Here is a 17,893-nt window from a genome sequence, read left to right as displayed (position 1 = left end):
CCCGGCACCCTCGCTCGGTGGAATCGTGGAGGCATCGGAGAGGGACCGCTGCAACTAGAGTCTGTATCCGTACGAGTGGACGAACTTGTTGTTGTTGCTGTTGACAGTGGCGGTCAGCGAGGCTGGGTTGAGGTCGAGAGATTGTTGCGATGCCCACCAAGTTTGCGAGCAGCGAAAGAAAGAAACCAAAAAGTACAAACTACTTTGGGCGCATAAACAACCACCAGTTCATCCCCTTTTTCTTCTCATTGCCGTCCACTTGAGACGCCGCACGAAGGCCAGTGCCACCCTCTCCAAACAGTTCCAAACAGGAGCAGGAGTCAACCATCCATGATCCATCACGCTGCTTGAACCTGGTGGGAACAATGGCAAGCCGCCACAACCTCGTCCACTCTTCGTCCAACATGCTCCATTGGGGGCTGCCGATGCTGGCTGGCTAGCATCAACACCCCAGGGACGGTCTGTTCACCGACCAAGCAAGCGACCGCCGGCCACTGGCTGCTCTGGAAAGCCTCTGATCCGAATGGAAGCGCTCCCCTCCAAGCCGGGGTCATCGTGGCTGGCCCTGTCGGCCAAGCGACTCCAAGTGGTTGCTGTCCAGGCAAATGAAATTAAAAGGAGGATCCTTCCGAATCGGTGCTGAGCGCACTTGTGAACAACCATCAGCCATCATCTCTGTCTCTCTGTCTCTCTCTGTCTCTTGCCCAGTCCGTCCATCTGCCACTGATAGATTGTTAGTGTTACCCGTAGTGTTAGTGTTGGTGTTAGTAACGCTTTCCCAATCCCAATCCCAGGCCAGGGCTGCCCCGTGCCACCCTTCGCCTGTCGCCGACTCAACCCCATGTCCTCCTCCCCCCGTCTCGCGACTCAACTCCCAGTCTCCCACTCTTTCTCTCCACTTCATCTCCAGTCTTTTCGCTGTCCCTCGCTCTGCCTCTGTCTTTCTCCCGCAACGCTCTTTGCATCGTCGCTCGCTTTTTAGGTCAGGCCCCTCCAGCCCAGTCACTCTTTTACACCTCCTTCGTCGCGATCCCACGTCCAGAGTACTCGTCTCTCTTTCGCTCCGTCGATACTCTCGTTGTTCGTCGTCGATTCACTCGTTCCGCGTCGACTTTGCGCTCACTCTCACAACACGACCACCACTGAGTCTATTGTCGTTCGGAAATTTCGAAAAAAGACTCTGATCGACCGATTACCCGATCGAACCATTTTCAATCACCGCTGGACCCCCCGGCAAATCCGCTTTCGCAATGCATATCCGCTCACTCGCCTCTGTGGCCTTCGTGGCCTTCGCTGCCCAGGCTTTCGCGCAACAACAGACCAAGATCTTCAAGCGCAGCATCACCGCCGGAAGAGATTTGGGTCTCATGCGCCGCGCCGACGACGGTTACCAGCCCGCAGACGAAGTCTGCAACAAGGGTGGGAACACCTGCGCTGAGGCCTGCGGAACCGGCTATGAGCAGTGCAAGTCCACCGACCAGGCCGTCCACTGCTTCAACCCGGCCGCCGGCGAGACTTGCTGCTCAACCACCACCGGAAGTGAGTTGATGTCCCATGTACTTACTTCCTGTAGACTGCATCATGAATACTAACACATCCCATCAGACTCCTGCTTGTCATCTTTCTACTGCACCCACGGCAGCAACAGCGACACAACCTGCTGCCCCAACGGCATGAACCTCGCCGACTGCGCCGCAAAGCACGGCGTTAGCGGCCTCACCTCTGACCCACCCGTCGTCGCGAGCACTTCTGTTCCTCCCACCACCAGCAAGACCACCCCTCCCCCGACCACCAGCTCAACGCAGGCACCGCCGACCACCACCTCATCCTCGGTCGTCGTCGTCACCACCTCCAGCACTCCTGCCCCGTCTTCCACCCTCGCTCCTTCCACTTCCGCGGTGCCTAGCACTACCGAGGTGACCACCGAGGCCTCCACGACCTTTGTTCCTAGCGCCGGTACCAGCACAGCCTTTGCCTCGAGCAACGGCACCACCCTGGCCACGACATCGACTCGCTCCAGCGCGAGGAGTACCCTTTTCCCTTCGTCGGCGACCACCTCAGCCTCTGCCCCCGATCAGAACGCCGGAAGCAGCAACGGGCCCGCCGGCATGGCGATCCTCCTCGGTGCTGCCTTTGTCGCCGCGCTGCTCTAATAATTTGCGACTGGCCCATTTGGAAGCACTGACCTGGTATTGACTTTAATATGTTGCTTCAAGCATCTCGTCCGTCAATACCGGGTCCGTGTGCCATGTGTCACGAGTATAATGAAAACGAAAGCAGCGGGCGGAAGTGGATCCACGTGCTCTGTTGGGATGTTAATGTTGGCCGTAATTTTTTGCTGATGCTTATGATTCCCCTGATCTACCTGAAATGTACGGAGCGGCTTGATGAACCTTTGATGTGTTTTTGCGACGGTGTTTCTGGATACGAAGGGAGAGACGAAGAAAAAGATGGATGGTTTGGAGATTTGGATTCGATCAGCGTTTTATATCCTGTTTTTGTGTTTTGTGGACAGCGTACCCAACTTTGCGCTGTTTACCTGTACTTACGATCCCCCCCTTTTCATTTTGGGCGAGCTTGGGAGACACCTATATAACTTCCCAAGCTCGATGAAAGCCCCAAAAGTATCATAAACCTTAATATCCTTCTGGGACAAACAATAACATCACAACATTGCACGTATCTTGCCTCATATCAGCCTTTCCATTCCGAGAATTCGCTCAAAGTGTCCTTGGATCTAACATTTATGGCTCTGTGCCACCCAGAGCCTGGAGTAAAAATCTCGTGCCGTGAAGATTGGTTCAGGAGACGGAGCCAGCCCGAAGACGGAGAAGGAAGGAGGTGAAGTACAATTCCAGCCGGACTGAAAGTATCTGGACCAGTGGAAGAAGAGATGCTTGTCTCATATGGACGCGGAGCAACGTGGTGGCATTGCCGGCCCCGGACAACAAGGCCGATTGGGGAAGTTGAGAAGATAAAAAGCCGCCCCGCCGACCTGTTCGGGGCCCCCGGGGGTTTTTCCCGACACCGGAGCCGGAGGGAGGTGAATGAATCCCCTCCACCGCGCCGAGAGCCCCGGGAATTGATGACGCGGGGAGATGTGGAGTGCCCGGCTTCCGGCTCCCTACCTGACACATACGCCTCCCCGCCCCGCCCCCCATTCCCCGGATCCGTCGAGTGGTTGGCGCTTGTACACAGCCTTTGGGACCTAAGATACGGTACGCATGTAACGTGCAACGGCGTCCCGACGCAAGGGGCACGGGGCCGATGGGACCACGGCTTAGTAGCTACCAAGATGTGGCTTTCCGATCCCAGGTTGCCGTCTTTGACGACGTCAAACTAGACTCTAAGCAACTGAGTAAGCATGCTATCCACGCAAAAAATACTTGGGACTCTGTTACACCAGTAGTATCGTCAAATACGGAGATGCAAAGTTCAAAGATAGTTGATATTAGCGCCTGCTATCCCAAAACACTATGCGACCGGGTATCATGGTTGATGCTCTCTACAATGAAAATTCCATCTCCTACTCCCCTTATAGCGCCTGATGCGAGTAGGGCCTCTTCACAGTCCTTCATTCCACGGCCGCCAGAACTGGTTCCTAAATGTCGGCATACACTTGACCATTGCTGGCGGCTCCTCTTGCCAATTGATCTTGGGAGGCTCCCCATTATTCTCATTAATGGTCCAAGCCGACGCAAACCCCCTCTCTTCTTTGATTTGTCGTCCGTCTTTCACATTATATGCCAAGCTGACGCTCGGTACGACGGCGATTTTGCCATGACCCAGCTTCCACAAATCCTTGCATAGCAGTGTTGGCTCGCCGGTATGGCACTCTCCTTGGTATGACCTCCGGAAGTCAATCTGCTTCTTCAGGAAGGGCTCCCCAGTGACCGCAACGCCTCCGTTCCAACACGCAAACACCTGCAGCGGCTTACGGCTGAGATACCGATCCTGGGAGTACGGATGATTCCAAAACATGTTCGCCACGTCGCTCCACTGTTCTCCCTTGGGTGTTCTGTCGGGAATCGGCAAAAAGGTGTCGCCGTTGATAGCGCGAGAGATCCACGAATCGTAGAATGACGGTTCTCCATTGTGCGGCGCGAATCGGAGGAAGTGGTAATCCATTGCGCAAGTCATATCGGCTCCCTGCGTCTGCTTCTGGTATGCCAGCTCTAAGATATCCTCGGTGCATGCAGCAACGTCGTTGAGGAAAATAATTGTGGCCTTCGGGTCGTAGGCATCCGCGTCTGCCATCATGGGTTCCAACGCCAGATTCCTCAGCTTGGCGAGCTTGCCGATGCGGTCACCACTATGGGAATCGATGCTGCTCGTCTGAAGGTGATAGGAAACTCCCATCTGGTCGAGGTGGGATTTAAGGCGATATAACGTCTCATATGTACCGTCGGTAGAAATACCCTCAACGATTGAAAGGGCACAGTTCTCCGGTCCAATGACGTTCATGGCTTCCAGAACAGCTCCTATCAACTGAGGCAGGAGATCTCTAACCTGTCGCAAGTCGAGAGCAAAGAAGTAGTGCCTTTTGTCCATGTTCATGGTAGGCCGCAGGACTTCGTAGCGAGTCACATTTGTCGCAGGGCAGTTGACAATGGGAAAGCCACCATTTTTGGGGTCTAGAATCGCCTGTACGTATTGACTTGCTTCGCCAAATTTGTCTGGTCGACCTTCATAGAGAGCTGGTTGGACCCAGTTTGGCGAAGAGGCATTCATCCAGCTGCCGCCATACTCTGAACCCAAATTAGCACACCAGGGTGGCAGAAAGGACATTGGCTAGACTTACGTTCTGCTGTCCAAGGAATTACAAAATATTGGACTAGCGGTTGGTGGAAGAGCAAGAAGAATCCGGTGATGAGGATAAAAACGATGATGGCGATGAAGGGCGTCCGAAGCCGCCTCGGGTTATGAAAGTTCGCAATCATTGTGTATATGTACAGTGGTCGTTTGAAGAATTCGCAATGTGCTGAATCAAGTTTGACTGTCTGACGTGCGGCGATAGCATGCGGGTCTTCTTCGAATATAGCAGCAACGGTAGCTTTGGCGAATGATGCCAAGGGAACTATGAGCGCACGCCAACGAGACTGGATCGAGCGAATATGCAGGTTGATGACTCTGATGCAGTGAAAGAGAAGATGCCAAGATTGGTTACCTGAAAGATGGATGAAGGTGGGAGGAGGGGGGGCTAATAGTTCATATCAGGTCCCGGTGGGCAGGAGCACTGACGAAAGCTAAAGCAAAGGTGATCTGGAAGGCGAGTCGAACTCGAAACCTCCCGACAGTTCGTTTCTTTCTGTTTATTGATCGGAACTCTCGGCGACCCTGCAGGAAGAATAAAAGGTTATGGCATGAGGGACAAAGAAACAGAAAGGTCTGGTGTTGGGATTATAGAGTTCTGCGTAGTCGTGACCCAAGAGCAAGCAGCTCACATGGCCGGGAATGGCAAATGCAGCTGAAGCCTGTGAGAGAGAAGCAGATTCCGCCGAGCTCCGTTATAAAATGTGTTTAGGAGAAGAGACGGCGCCCGAGCGATGCGAAGCGCAGCGATCCAAGAGTCGGGATCAACTAGGATCTTGGTTGGGAAAGGAGGAACGCAAAAGTCATCGAGTGGTAGGGAGGAGAGAAGGTGAGATGGAGGTCAAAAGTAACGTGAATACTTTGATGCTGATGGGACGGGGGAGCACCTGCTTTAGTTTATGTTGGACAGCACGCACTCCTTGGCCTTTAAGGTAAGGTACCTTACGCACGCACAGAGAAAGAAGGCGGAGTCTTGACTCTGGAAACCCAAGAGCCAAGAAGGAGGAGAGGCTCCTCCTTAGGGCGGGCCAAGTGGTGTTCCTGGCTGTGTCTGGTATGTGTCAACTTGGCAGGATGCGCCTCACACAGCACACGTAGCTGCGGATACCTGTACCATCCTGGGCGTCTGTAGCCAAAAGGGTACATCCCAAGGCAATAATGGGAAACTCAGACTGGGCTCGCCCTACCCGGATGCACATCGCACTATGTGACCCTCGAAAAGATCTCCACGAGCCAGGGCGGGTAAGGAGGGAACGGACCCAGTCCTGTCGTTGCAATTTGATAATAACCTGTCAAGTGTCCACATGCGAATCCTTCCATGCCACCATGCCAGGTACGGATACTCTGCCCGCTTCATTCAGTTTTTTTCTTCTTGTTCCTTTCCCCTATAATTCTGCTCTTCGTCTCACCGCCACGTATGGCAATGCCTTTTTGTTACTCTGCGACACTTATGCTGCGCTGTGCCTTGTCACGGGCGTTGTTCCGAGGCCGAAGACATGTGGCAGCAAAAGCGTTCTGTTGAGAGGCACGGCAAGTACTCCGTACGTACACACGGTTCCTGAGTGAGAGTTCCACGTCCCGTCACGGCTTGTTTCACCCTCTGCCTCTCTCTTGCTCGCAGCCTAGGTACCTTACAGTTTACCTCAGTCCAGATACCTCATCAAACAAACAATAAGAACAATCGACGGCACTCACAACGGAATGTTGTGATCTACGAATTTGTCCTGAAGACAACCATCTCTGTAGCTACTGTTCCAGAAGTTGGAACTCCCGTCTCTGAGGTGCAAAATTCCCCAGTGTAACCCCAGATGGCCAAAAGTAGCCAACCAAGAAAGCTTACTAGCTCATTGTGGCTTACCCTGCTTCCTGGAGTCGCCCGGTCTAGCGGCAACATCGCCCGACCAAGCCCCTAGGACACGCATCGGCCCCCGGAAAGGTACATGTCAATTTGGAGTTTGGACAGGGCTATTACAACTCAGTATATGCAGTAATTACGGCTACCACGGGCTACGGCTACCGGTGGGAGTACCGAGTATACTGCGTAAGAACTCTCTCAGCTGTTTCGCTCGTGCTCTTGACACATCCGCACACAAGATGCGCGACGAGGTCTCAGACACACTGCGCATACAAACTCAACCCAATCAAACATCGGATCACCAAGAGGCACTGGTCCAGTCAAACACAATTGTTTCCATCCGTCTGTGCCTCGTCGCATGGGCCAAACCTGGACTTCTCTCTCTCTCAGCCAATGCAGCAGTGCGTCGACAATGCACCCTCCTGTTCAATGTTATACATTTGACTTCTTTCCGGGATCGACCACGGCTGATGGTGCCGATCCTCCCGCCCACAATCTCCCGAGGTTGCAGCTGGAAGTATTCGCAGAGGACTGCAAGCAGCTTTTCTCCTTCTTGGGGCCTCCAAGCTAATGATCCTGTCCAGGAAGAAAAAGAAAAATGCTGCAGCCTGGCACAGGTAGCCGGCAGTGTCATGACATTCCTTGTCATACACAGTACAACCACAATATCTTCTCTCCATACCACCCAATCCTTGTACCTCTGCCGAACAACCAGGCGGCATTAACCAGCCATCGACGCGACATCGATCGGCTTTCGTCCACGCTTTTTCTGACGAACTGGCATCTATTTCGAGTTTCCCAATAAAGCCCTTGACCGGCTTGGTCTCACCTCATACCCTTTTGACAGCTGAGGCAGCTGGGAAATCCTACTTTGATGAAAGTAGTCGAGGGTTGGTTGACGTTGAGGCAACGCCCCAATTTCGCCGTAGCCGCTATCCCGACCCGACTGAACGGGCCGGCGCAGCGGCAATCAATCGCCTAACATATCCGAAAATAGCGCTGTTCTATGTTGGCTCTCTAGCAAAAAATTTGTACCATTACGGGCCTATGCGTTTTACGCTGTGAATACGCCACGGCCTCATCTTTGAACACTCTTCAAAAGTCTTCACAGATGTTCTATTGCGGTCGGACTGCTTTTCAAGACTCGTCGAGTCTTCGGCTTTCAGCAACGTCAGATTGGAAAACTGGATACTTCATGCGAGCGAAGCTAAAGAAACTTGGACTGGATCGAGACACTGGGCAATTGCACCTACTCGACGCGCGGATTCCGGAACCCCCACATATAAGACGAACTACACGTGTACCGGGCGGATCACGCCTGACTCGCCAGTCCAATCGACTGGTTCAGTATTCTTCTGCCTTGGACGCGGGTTTCTAGTGTACTGGTAATTGGTACGAATGCGCCATGTTCCTACGCAATCATATTCCATTGCAATTTCCTCAGTAGCTGGGACTTTGGGCACCGTCCTAGATTTTGGCCGAGCCATGGTGGGCCTGGGCAGTTTGTTACTCTCTACAGACTTAGTAGCTTCGTCACCCTCTTCGCAACGCTCTCCTCGAATTCGGTGACGCCGCTCTCTAGGCGCGTCATGCTCCCTTGTCTCAACTTGTACACAAGCCGTCGTCTGGGTACCCCCTTTTCATCTTCATCCTCTTCGGTGTCAGAGTCCTCGACAAGACCCTCAACTGCTCCGCGCATGAACCACCTATCGTGACTGACGAGCACCACTGCGCCCTCCCAGTCTCTGAGTGCTTCACGCATAGCAGTCACAGTCTCGTAGTCGAGATGAGTGGTAACTTCATCAAGAATGAGACAGTGAGGTCTCCGCCACAGAAGACGTGCGAGCTCACATCGCACAAGCTGCCCTCCTGATAGCTTCCCAAGAGGTACGTCGGAAGCAGTGCGACCAGGCAGACCGAGACTGCCTAGAACGCCACGGACTTGACCCTCATCCAGTTCCCCGCCTACTTCCTCCATGAGCATCGACAACGCTGTCAATGAAGGTTCGCCTCGGCCCTTCTCTTGCAGAGCATCGACGGCATGTTGCGAATAATATCCCAGCTTCAGCCGCGGGTGCGTTGTCACCGTCCCTGATGTGGGCTTCGTTTCGTCGACTAGAAGCTTGACCAAAGTCGACTTCCCGGCACCGTTCAAGCCGAGGATGCCAATCCGGTCACCCATGTGAACAGACAAGTTTACATCCTGCAACACTGTTGGTGCCGCCAGCTTCGTCTTGGCTCTAGTCGGATAACGGAATGTTGCATTCTCTACCGATATGAGAGGCCCCGGAAATCGAAGATCCAGAGGTTCCGGCAAGACGAAGCTCACTGGTCGTTCATCTTGGGGCACGTCTATATCCTCGCGGGCTGTCAGGTGAAAGCCAACAAGATCACGGTTCAGCTTGAAGCGGCCGCCTTTGGCACTGACCGTGAGGCCCCATCGATCGTCAAGCTTCTTTTGGCGGGACTTGGCCTGCCGCAGCTTATTCTGGTCGTCATTGGCTTTGCCTGCTTTGATGTTGTTGGAGATGCTCTGCTGGATATGGGCCTTTTGTTTGTCTTGGGCATCCTTCATCTTTGTCAACCAGAGTTTCCGCTCCGACTGCGACGCCTCGTATGTTGGAAGGTCACCGTGGAAGTACGTCAACCCCTTTTCCTTCAGGATAAGGAGATCACTGCAAATGGTGATGAAGTCTCTGTCGTGCGACACGAGGATGAGCGTCGGAGCGTCGTCCGTGTCTTGAAGGGACCCCAGATACCGCTGAAGCCAGATGATGCCAAGCAGGTCGAGGAAGTTTGTCGGCTCATCCAAGATGAGGATGTCGGTCTCCTGGAGCAGCGATATGCAGAGCGCGGTCCGCATCCGCCACCCGCCAGATAGGCTGGTGACGGGTTTTGACATGTATGCCTCGGAGAACCCCAGGCCTGTCAGGATGCGCTTGGCTTTGGACTCTGTCTCGGCTACTCTGGACGGCTCGACTTGCAGTTGGAGATCTGCGAGCAGGTCTAATGCCTCCTGCGTCTCGCTCTTGATGGTTTCGGTCGATATTTCATCTTGCGGCTGATCGACGCTGGCTTTTGGGTCAGTACCACCCACGGAATTGGATGGGAAAGGAGCCAACAAACGTACAGTGACTGAGACTCGGCGACTTTTTTCTCAAAGGCCTTCAAGGCCTTACGTGCTGCTAGGCCGCGGTCTCCGCTGCGCAACCTCGCATTCTTGTCGACTTGGAAGAGGTGCTTCTGGTTTCTCTCATGGCGGAGAGCGCGAAGGGCGCGTACGGAGCCGAGGGAGTCTGTGCTATTGATGCCATCGGAGAGAGCTGTGAATGTTAGTTCCAGGTCGATGGGAAGATACAAAGGCTATATCAGGCAAACCTCTGATTTCCTGTTCAACATCCGACCGCGCAGTCGCCTGTTCAATAACGTGCTCCAACACGGTACGGCTGCTCTGAACGGAGCCATTCGCTGGGGTAGGAGTAGCAGTCGAGTCGTTGTCTTCGGGGCGCACGTCCGAGTCGCTGTCACTGATGCTTGTTTGCTGGAGAAGAGATATCCGAGTCGCCTCGGGTATGCCGGGGATTAACTTCTCGGCGATGGCTCTGAGGAGTGCTTAAAGGTCGGGTCAGCGACTGGAGTGCTCAAGTTGCTCTCATACTCTGTTTTGGTAGGCTTACTCGATTTGCCTGAACCATTTCTTCCGACGAGGGCGTACCGTTGGCCGGCCTTCAGACGCAGCTTGGCGTCGACCAGGATCTCGGTCCCCTCGCTCCGGGCTTTGGATTTGCCCTTGGCACTACTACCACCGCCGGGTTTACGAGCCGAAGTAACAGTGATGTTGAGGCCATTAATGTCCAGCTGTGAAAGGGAGACTTTGTGTCAGCTGGTCTGCGCACTTACTATTGGGGGTTGATTGAGAAAAAATTACTTCTCGATAATCTGCTGTCTGGATATTGAAGCGCGTCTGCTTGCTGGTGCAGAGGATCGTGGCCACGGACTCGGACGCTATCGACGTCATTGCTGTGACCTTTTTTCCCCCCCGGTTCGGATAGTTGATTGAGCTCAGTTAAAGGATCGCGAAGGGATGGGAAATCAAAGCGAAACCCGCTGAACAGAGATGATTGATTCGATGCCGTGCCTCAAGTTTGAGGTGCTTGGGGTATTCTTCACATTTTATTAATTTCTTGCTCAGTCCTCTGGCTTGTGCCAAGACGAATTAAGGTGCTTATTTCTATCGATGCTCGCATCTGCTTCCCAAACACCTCACAGATTGGGATAGCATGGTATGGGAGGATAAGCGCGTCTGGTCTGTCCAGGTTGGTGGCGTTGTACCTTCTTCCCTGCAAAGGAACTGCGAGGTACGTATCCCTCTCGCCTTCATCTCGGACTTGGAGTCGCGGTCTATGTGAGCTGGTATGCCAGCTTGCGTTGGTGTTCTCAACCACCCCTCCGCACAGAGTGACTCACGCCGAACACTGGACGGAGCCCTTTGAGGCGCCCGGTCGGATCTGCGGGGGTTCCACTCCCCCCAAAGGAGGGGAGAGCGGTGGCCGTACGGGTAGCCAAGTCTGCGGAGAGGTCCGCCCCCTCTCCCTTTCCTCCCCCGGTTACGGTTTTTCGGCCGCGTCACAACCGGCCGGGGTGACTCAACCGCGGGGACTGGACCGACTCGCGAACCACTTTTCTATGCCGACCTTGACTCGGTTCCTCGGTTCCGAGAGAGGCGAGCCGGCAACCATTGATGAAAATCTTGTAAACTGTTCCACACAAACCGCCACTTCACAACAACGGAAGCGACGCCAAAAACGCCCTCGTCTCCCTCGCATACTCCGACTCTTCATCAGCAATCTCATGAATCTTCAATTCTTTCCTCGCCCACTTCCTTGCCGCTCCAAACTTACCCGACCTCGACGCCGCATACGAAGCATATTTATACGCTTTACTCAGGTAATCCACCAGCCCAACCTTCTCGACAAGCCGCACAAGCCGCTCCGCGTCGGGCAACACGTCGCCGCCAAACGCATCGCTCCCGAGTTCCCGCTCAATGAGCCCCATCAGCCTCTTCATCTCGATTCTTTCATCGTCGTCGTCCCGCGCCTCGCACGCGGCACAGTCACACGTGAACCCCCACTGCGCAAGCCGCGCCCGCCGCGCCTCCGTATCCTGCACCAACGGCGCGTAGGTAATCGTCACCTCCTCGCCGGGCGCGATATCCCTCCCCGCCCAAATCACCCTCCGCCCGCCGACCGAGGCGGAGCCCGCGTTGGGACGGCACGCGTGGTTGAGTTTTGCAATGTGCGGGAAGATGCCGATCTCGCCAGAGTTCATGGTGAAGCCGTTTGTGCGGAAGACGAGGGCTTCCCTGCTGATGCCGACGTCTGCTCCCCCGGGGTCGCGGTGCGCCGGGCAGGAGAGGTAGGCTGTGCGGCTGGAGGCGTTGAGTTGGGCGAAGGCTTGGTCGACGAGGGTTGCGATGGCGGCGAAGGCGAAGCCTTGGCCTGGGGTGAGGCGGCCTGGGTTGATTGTGAAGAGGGGGGCTTCATCTATGATCACGGTGCCAAAGGGGATGGGAGCGAGGGCGAAGATGCCGAGGCCTTTTCCTGAGGAGGGGCGGACTTGCCAGAGGCCGGATGCTGATTTGAGATCTGGGAGGGAGTGTAAGTAAATGAGGAGTGAGTGTGAGATGAGGTGAGGTGAGTGAGGCGATGTTGTGCGTTGAGATGAGAGGCGATGTGATGAATCGTTGATGAGATGAGGTAAGGTGAGGTAAGATGAGGGAGAGTATGTGGTGATGTGAGATGTACAAAGGACCTACTTGTTCCATAACGAATCCGCGCCTCTTCCGAGTCACCCAGTCCATCAGGCACGACGCCCTCATCAACCAGGGGTTCGTCTGCGGTATCAAGGACGCCGTACTGAGACGTGTCGTTCTTCGTAATGGTGCTCTGCAATGATGCAAACATTAACGGACTCGAGGCGCATATGCGATCCCGAAGCTGCTGCTGCTGCTGCTGCTGCTGCGCGTCATGGCTGTCGGTCCCAAAGCCTGTGTCGAGGGCGCTGATGTCGTCGTGCCCGCCGCCGTCGCATGCGAGTGCGCTGGCTGCGATTGATAGCCACACGGCGAGATTGGACGATCTCATAATTTTGGCTTTGCCAATTTGAACGTCTTTCAAATGTTGTGTGCTTCAGTGGGGGGGAGGGAAATGAATATGCGCACGCCACGCCGAAGTTCAGGTGAAAAGATCTTTGATCTGTATAGATTGATTGTATACTGATATGTTTTGGTGTTTTGGCCTTTTTCTCGACTACGGAGGAGTAATCCGTACTCACGGCTAATTCGCGCCGTGCCGTGCGCCTGACATTTCTGTTCCTTCAATTGGAGAATTGGAGGTTTTGCGTTACAGTGACAAGAGCGGGAAAAAAATCGAAACGGATCTGCCGTCGCAGGATCGTGTCAACGCCGGGTTCGTGGCGTTCAAGGGGCCGTTGCTGAAACAAGCAGCGTTGGGCTGGATACTTCCGTTCCCCCTGCCACTCTCTATATTTCTTCGACAGCAGAACAGAATGGAAATACAGAAAACTGTGTCAGATATTGGTGAATCCATGCTCATTTCAATTGTGAGTTTTGTCGTTTGATAATGGGATGGGAACCGAGTACTAGATTTAAAAGAAAAAGTCCTTCCCCAACCTTGTGGTTGAGGGGACGTCTGTCAGGGGCAACAGCTGTTTCACCTGTCAGGCCAGGACTAACGGGGGAGAGGGGGGGGTTTTTCTGACTTCCAAACTCCTCCTGACCCTACTTCAGCGATACGAAGCCGCGAAATCAAGCTGTATGCTGGCCATTCGTTCTTGAAAAGTCTCGTTGCGGCTATCCAGCTAGACGACGGACATGAAATGGAATAAGATCCTAGCAGTTCTTTCACTGGTCGCGAAACCCTGTGATATCACCAAAAGGCATGTGAAGAGAGACAGACATGCTCACGAAGTCGTTGCACTTGGACACGATGTTATCAAGGGTCTAGATTTAGTTGTCTCTGCGACTTGGGCCTTGTGCTCTGCAGGCCCTCTAGACGGGGGGAGCGGGTGGTCAGCCGGGCGCATCCGGTTGTCTTTCCCGGCGCTGGGGCAGACCCCACTCCCCCGAAATCCGGAGCCGCAATTGTGACCGCCTGGGCTAGAGGCGTGTCCGCCGCAGACCATGCGTCAACACACCACACCTTCGAGTTCCGACCCTCGTCTCCTAAGACAATAACCTGTAGGGGATTGCAGGATGCCATATCATCTGAAGAAAGCAAGCTCTATTTTCCTTGATGGTCGTGTACTCTGGCGTATCCCTCCTCACCAACACCCTTCACCGAGCCAATTCCTTCACTCGCTACGTCCAGCGTCTTCATTACTTATAAAGATAGAGCAGTGGTGACTCAGGATGGTATGAGGAAACAATCGGTCGATATCAGGGTTAGTCCTCTTCTCATCAACTTTGGCAATAAGTCCTAGCTTCCGCAAAATAGCTTGGGAACGATGGTGGAAAGGTTCAGAGCTAATGGATCTGTTTTATGGCTTCTGTCAGCTTCTGTTTTTACGGTATTGGTCATCTAACAATGGCGATTAGCACTGCAACGGTAACGTCAACATCGGAACTCCTGTGAACCGCTGCTTCCGATGCAAAGTAGGGCTAGGCAGAGTGGCTAGAGTGACTTACACAGGCCGCTCACCTTCCAGATATCCAGTCTGGCTATTTGAACAGATATCACTTGCAATTCTTCATTTCTCTCAATACAAAAGACGGAAAACAGATCTCACGAGATATTAATGAAGGGGGGAAGATGGTATAAGTGCTTGTTTTGCAAGTCACAACTAACTGTGAAAACAACGGGAGAATGGTACTCAAATTTGCTTCCTGGGCATTGAAGGTAAAATTTCTGAGTAGGGCTCTGCTTATGATGTTAGTGGTCAAAAGTAAAAACCTGAAGTTTTGACACGATCAAGTATGTTGGTCAGCGAATGGCTGAACAATCACCCACGATATGATTCCTACGTTGTCGGAACTACCGGCGTTGTTTTACTGAAGGTTGCGTCCGGTAGTGTAGTGATGTATGAAGTTCTTTCTATTATTTGCCCCCTTTCGTGCCCAGTGCTTTCAAATATATCATGGCGAACCCTCTGGATCAAGTTGCAGATGAAGCCGTCGGTTCTTCGAGTCTGGAGGTGCGGTTTATCAATCTACCTGATTACTTGCTCTACCTAGTATATTCTGAACAACGGGGACTAGATCATGGACGATTGTGCGGTTCGTTATACTCCGCTGTCAAACATCTTCTCTCGATACTCACAGAGCCGTATCTCAACTACTATGGTTCAAACTTTTCTGCTGCTCATACCTCTATGCTCAACCAGGTCTTTCAAGGCTAGCCAGTAGCCTGGATCAGACACCTCTTCAACCTCGTAGAAATTGTCATTAAACTTGTACGCCTATCTCCGACAATTTTCAATAGAGGCCGGAGAAAGGACCCATTACCTTATATCCTCAAGGTTGACGTACATACCCGCACCGCCAGTTAACCTCCCGTCAAGGTTTCCAACAGCCGTGTTTATTTCAAACCGAGTCCATGGTTCTGAACCTTGATGCCGAAGTTCTGGTGCAACGGGCCGCCCAGGAACATGCTCACACAGTGAAAAAAAGCCTTCTTTGACATTCATCAATCCCACCAGGTTGAGCACATTAGGGCACGAAGAGTCAGACAAGACTCCTAAATGCAGACACCGTGACGGCCTCGATCTTCCAGAAACCTATAAGATCCGGCCTTTTCCCCCCTTCTGATTCCTCTTCTCTGTTCATCCTCCATCCATCTTACATACCACTCTCATCACTGCATCTTGTCAAGAAGTCAACCCAACCACTTACATACAACTACCCAACCAACTCACAACCCAACTACACAAACAAGCAACCCAACTTCAGTCTTCAAGATGCAGTTCTCTACTTCCCTCATCGCTCTCGCTGCCACCGTCTTCTTTGGCGCTCACGCCGCTCCTACTGGCAACGCCCGCCGAGACAACGATGTCGTCGGTACAGGCACCCCCAACCTCGTTAAGTATGTTGGCAGCAGCGATAAAGACAAGGCCTTCATCCCAGAGGGTGCTGGTGTGATCAACACAGACAAGATCGTCCCTCAACAGTATCGCCCCAAGACCAAACCAGTCGTCCCCATCACCAAAGAGGGCGACGACAAGACCGATGCAGGCGTCCCCACCATCAAAGAGGGTGACGACAAGGTCAACAACACAGGCATCGCGACCCCCGAAGATCCCGACTCCTCAGTCGACGACTTCGTCCAGCACGGGGGCGCCCTCTGCCAGCACCAGCAGATGAGCTACCGCGTCCTCCAGGCCTACTCGCTCAGGGCCTACTCGGGCGTCGACGACGCCCCCAAGGTCTGCGGCAATCTCTGGCACAACCTCAGACGCTTCCCCGCCTGCGCCGCCGCCTCGGACGCTTCCTGTCGCGCGGGCACCGACAAGGGCGAACTGATCTGGCACTTCGTCGCCTCCACCTTCTGCAACCCCGGCATGGTCCAGGCCGCCTGGTACGAGGCTACCCACAACGACTATGGCGCCGCCGAGTGCAAAAGTGTGGAGCAGTTGGGCTTCCGTTAGGGAACACACACACACACACACACACACACACACACACACACACACACACACATACCTCAGGCTGAACAATGGAGCTCGTGTCTCTTGCAGCCTGGAAGAGGTATTGGGTCATGGGGAAGGAACCTTGGCGAACTGGCGCCTTCTCGGGCTGACAATGGAGCCCATAACTCTTGCTACCTTCGGAGACTTGGGGGATACGGGAAGGACATTCAAATATTGGGACCTTGGGAGCTAAGATACCCTGGCATACTGGCGTAGGCTTTCGGCGTTGTGGAATTGTGTAAGGGTAGTCTCTCTGCTTTGGAGTGGGCAGTAACAGGATATCCTTGAGCCTTGGGGCATTGATGGTTGATACCATACAAACTGGTTCGGTTTCAGCAAAATGAAATCGCGTATTGCTAGTACCTCTTTCTTTTGGGCAGGCAAACAAACAGTCTGCGGCGTTGACAAAAGAAGTTCGACGCGATACATAGGATAGGCAATACTGGAGTAGTAGTGTACAACAATCACATAATCACTAATACACTACATCCATACAGAATACTCGAGTCGAATAGTGACAGCTATTCCTGTGATGTGAATAATCTCTGTCATTAATACACCCAGAGCACATTCTAATAGATCAGCATGGTATTTCATGTCATTCTTGCTCAGGCTGGGCGGTTTCTGAAGATCTCTCGCCGCTGCCATACATCTTGCCATATCACTCAAAGCGCCCTAAGGGTGTATTTCGATTGGACGTAAGCATATCTGTGTGAAATACTCATGTGGAATACTCACGGAATACTCAGGCAGAACACCCACGAAAAATAAATCATATACCCCCTCAATCCCGTTTCCGTCACCAGCACAGCAGGCGCCCTCTAGGCCGGGGGTCAGGTCAAACTGTGGCGTGGGTGGTGGAATGGTTCATGGTCAACAACCAATTTACACGCCAACCAGCCTACTCGACGACAGGCTCAGCACATACGAGTACCCGAGTTCGAATCCCAGCATGAGCGCCAGAGATGTAGCCCCCAGTTCAACACCGGGGGGTGAACTCTTTTGCCTGGGCTGATTGGAATTATGCCAACTCATATTTGCCTACTAACTTATTCCCAGTAACAACGACCTTCTCCCACAGTATCAAATAACGTCAGCCACTCTAAGCACCGGTTGAAGACCCTCTGTTGTTTACCCGTCTGCGGATAACGTGATGGAAGCCATCTCCCAGCTCGAGATCTTGGTCTAGCTGCTGGGTTGACTTGCCTTGCATCAGATGGGACCTGCCCGTCATTTCGGACTTATCGCACACAGAACATCTGTTTCTGATCTGAAGCTGACATCTCCCAAGTCGGGGCCAAGTATTGCGTTATGGGTCTTCGAGTTTTGTATCACGAATGACTAATTCAACGAGGATGAACGTGCAGCCCTTGACCGTGATATTCATCATGTGTACGGAAATTTCTTCATAACGCAATGGCAATTTTGATTTCATCTTAGCTAACTTTATCCCTCTGGGATACGGCGGAAATCGAACCGACTTTATTCTGAGCCCATTTCAAGATGGCGGATGAGTTGGCGGAC

General features: G+C 53.2%; 5 protein-coding genes across 5 annotated transcripts; 2 read left to right on the top strand and 3 right to left on the bottom strand.

Moving 5' to 3' along the window:
- Positions 1–1,250: 1,250 nt before the first annotated feature.
- N0V96_006926 (uncharacterized protein) lies at positions 1,251–2,153 on the top strand (the record flags this gene model as incomplete). Its single annotated transcript, XM_053192392.1, has 2 exons — positions 1,251–1,539; positions 1,606–2,153. 2 exons carry the CDS (start codon positions 1,251–1,253, stop codon positions 2,151–2,153), a joined length of 837 nt encoding a protein of 278 aa, XP_053050156.1.
- Positions 2,154–3,564: 1,411 nt separating this feature from the next.
- On the bottom strand, positions 3,565–4,557 carry N0V96_006925 (uncharacterized protein; the record flags this gene model as incomplete). Its single annotated transcript, XM_053192391.2, has 1 exon — positions 3,565–4,557. One exon carries the CDS (start codon positions 4,555–4,557, stop codon positions 3,565–3,567), a length of 993 nt encoding a protein of 330 aa, XP_053050155.2.
- A 3,623-nt stretch (positions 4,558–8,180) lies between these two features.
- On the bottom strand, positions 8,181–10,685 carry N0V96_006924 (uncharacterized protein; the record flags this gene model as incomplete). The annotated part of the gene is made up of 5 exons (XM_065757866.1): positions 8,181–9,738; positions 9,798–9,990; positions 10,046–10,279; positions 10,345–10,525; positions 10,596–10,685. 5 exons carry the CDS (start codon positions 10,683–10,685, stop codon positions 8,181–8,183), a joined length of 2,256 nt encoding a protein of 751 aa, XP_065613389.1.
- Positions 10,686–11,446: 761 nt separating this feature from the next.
- On the bottom strand, positions 11,447–12,630 carry N0V96_006923 (uncharacterized protein; the record flags this gene model as incomplete). The annotated part of the gene is made up of 2 exons (XM_053192389.2): positions 11,447–12,312; positions 12,483–12,630. The coding sequence occupies 2 exons, from the start codon at positions 12,628–12,630 to the stop codon at positions 11,447–11,449; spliced, it is 1,014 nt and encodes a 337-aa protein (XP_053050153.2).
- A 3,010-nt stretch (positions 12,631–15,640) lies between these two features.
- On the top strand, positions 15,641–16,327 carry N0V96_006922 (uncharacterized protein; the record flags this gene model as incomplete). Its single annotated transcript, XM_053192388.2, has 1 exon — positions 15,641–16,327. The coding sequence occupies one exon, from the start codon at positions 15,641–15,643 to the stop codon at positions 16,325–16,327; it is 687 nt and encodes a 228-aa protein (XP_053050152.2).
- Between the last annotated feature and the right edge of the window lie 1,566 nt (positions 16,328–17,893).

Source organism: Colletotrichum fioriniae (genome assembly GCF_027942845.1).
Source record: "Colletotrichum fioriniae strain IMI 355084 chromosome Unknown scaffold_8, whole genome shotgun sequence".
In the NCBI taxonomy this organism is placed as follows: Eukaryota; Fungi; Ascomycota; class Sordariomycetes; order Glomerellales; family Glomerellaceae; genus Colletotrichum; species Colletotrichum fioriniae.
Note: the sequence above shows the minus strand (reverse complement) of the source record. Positions and strands in the feature narration are given on the sequence as shown.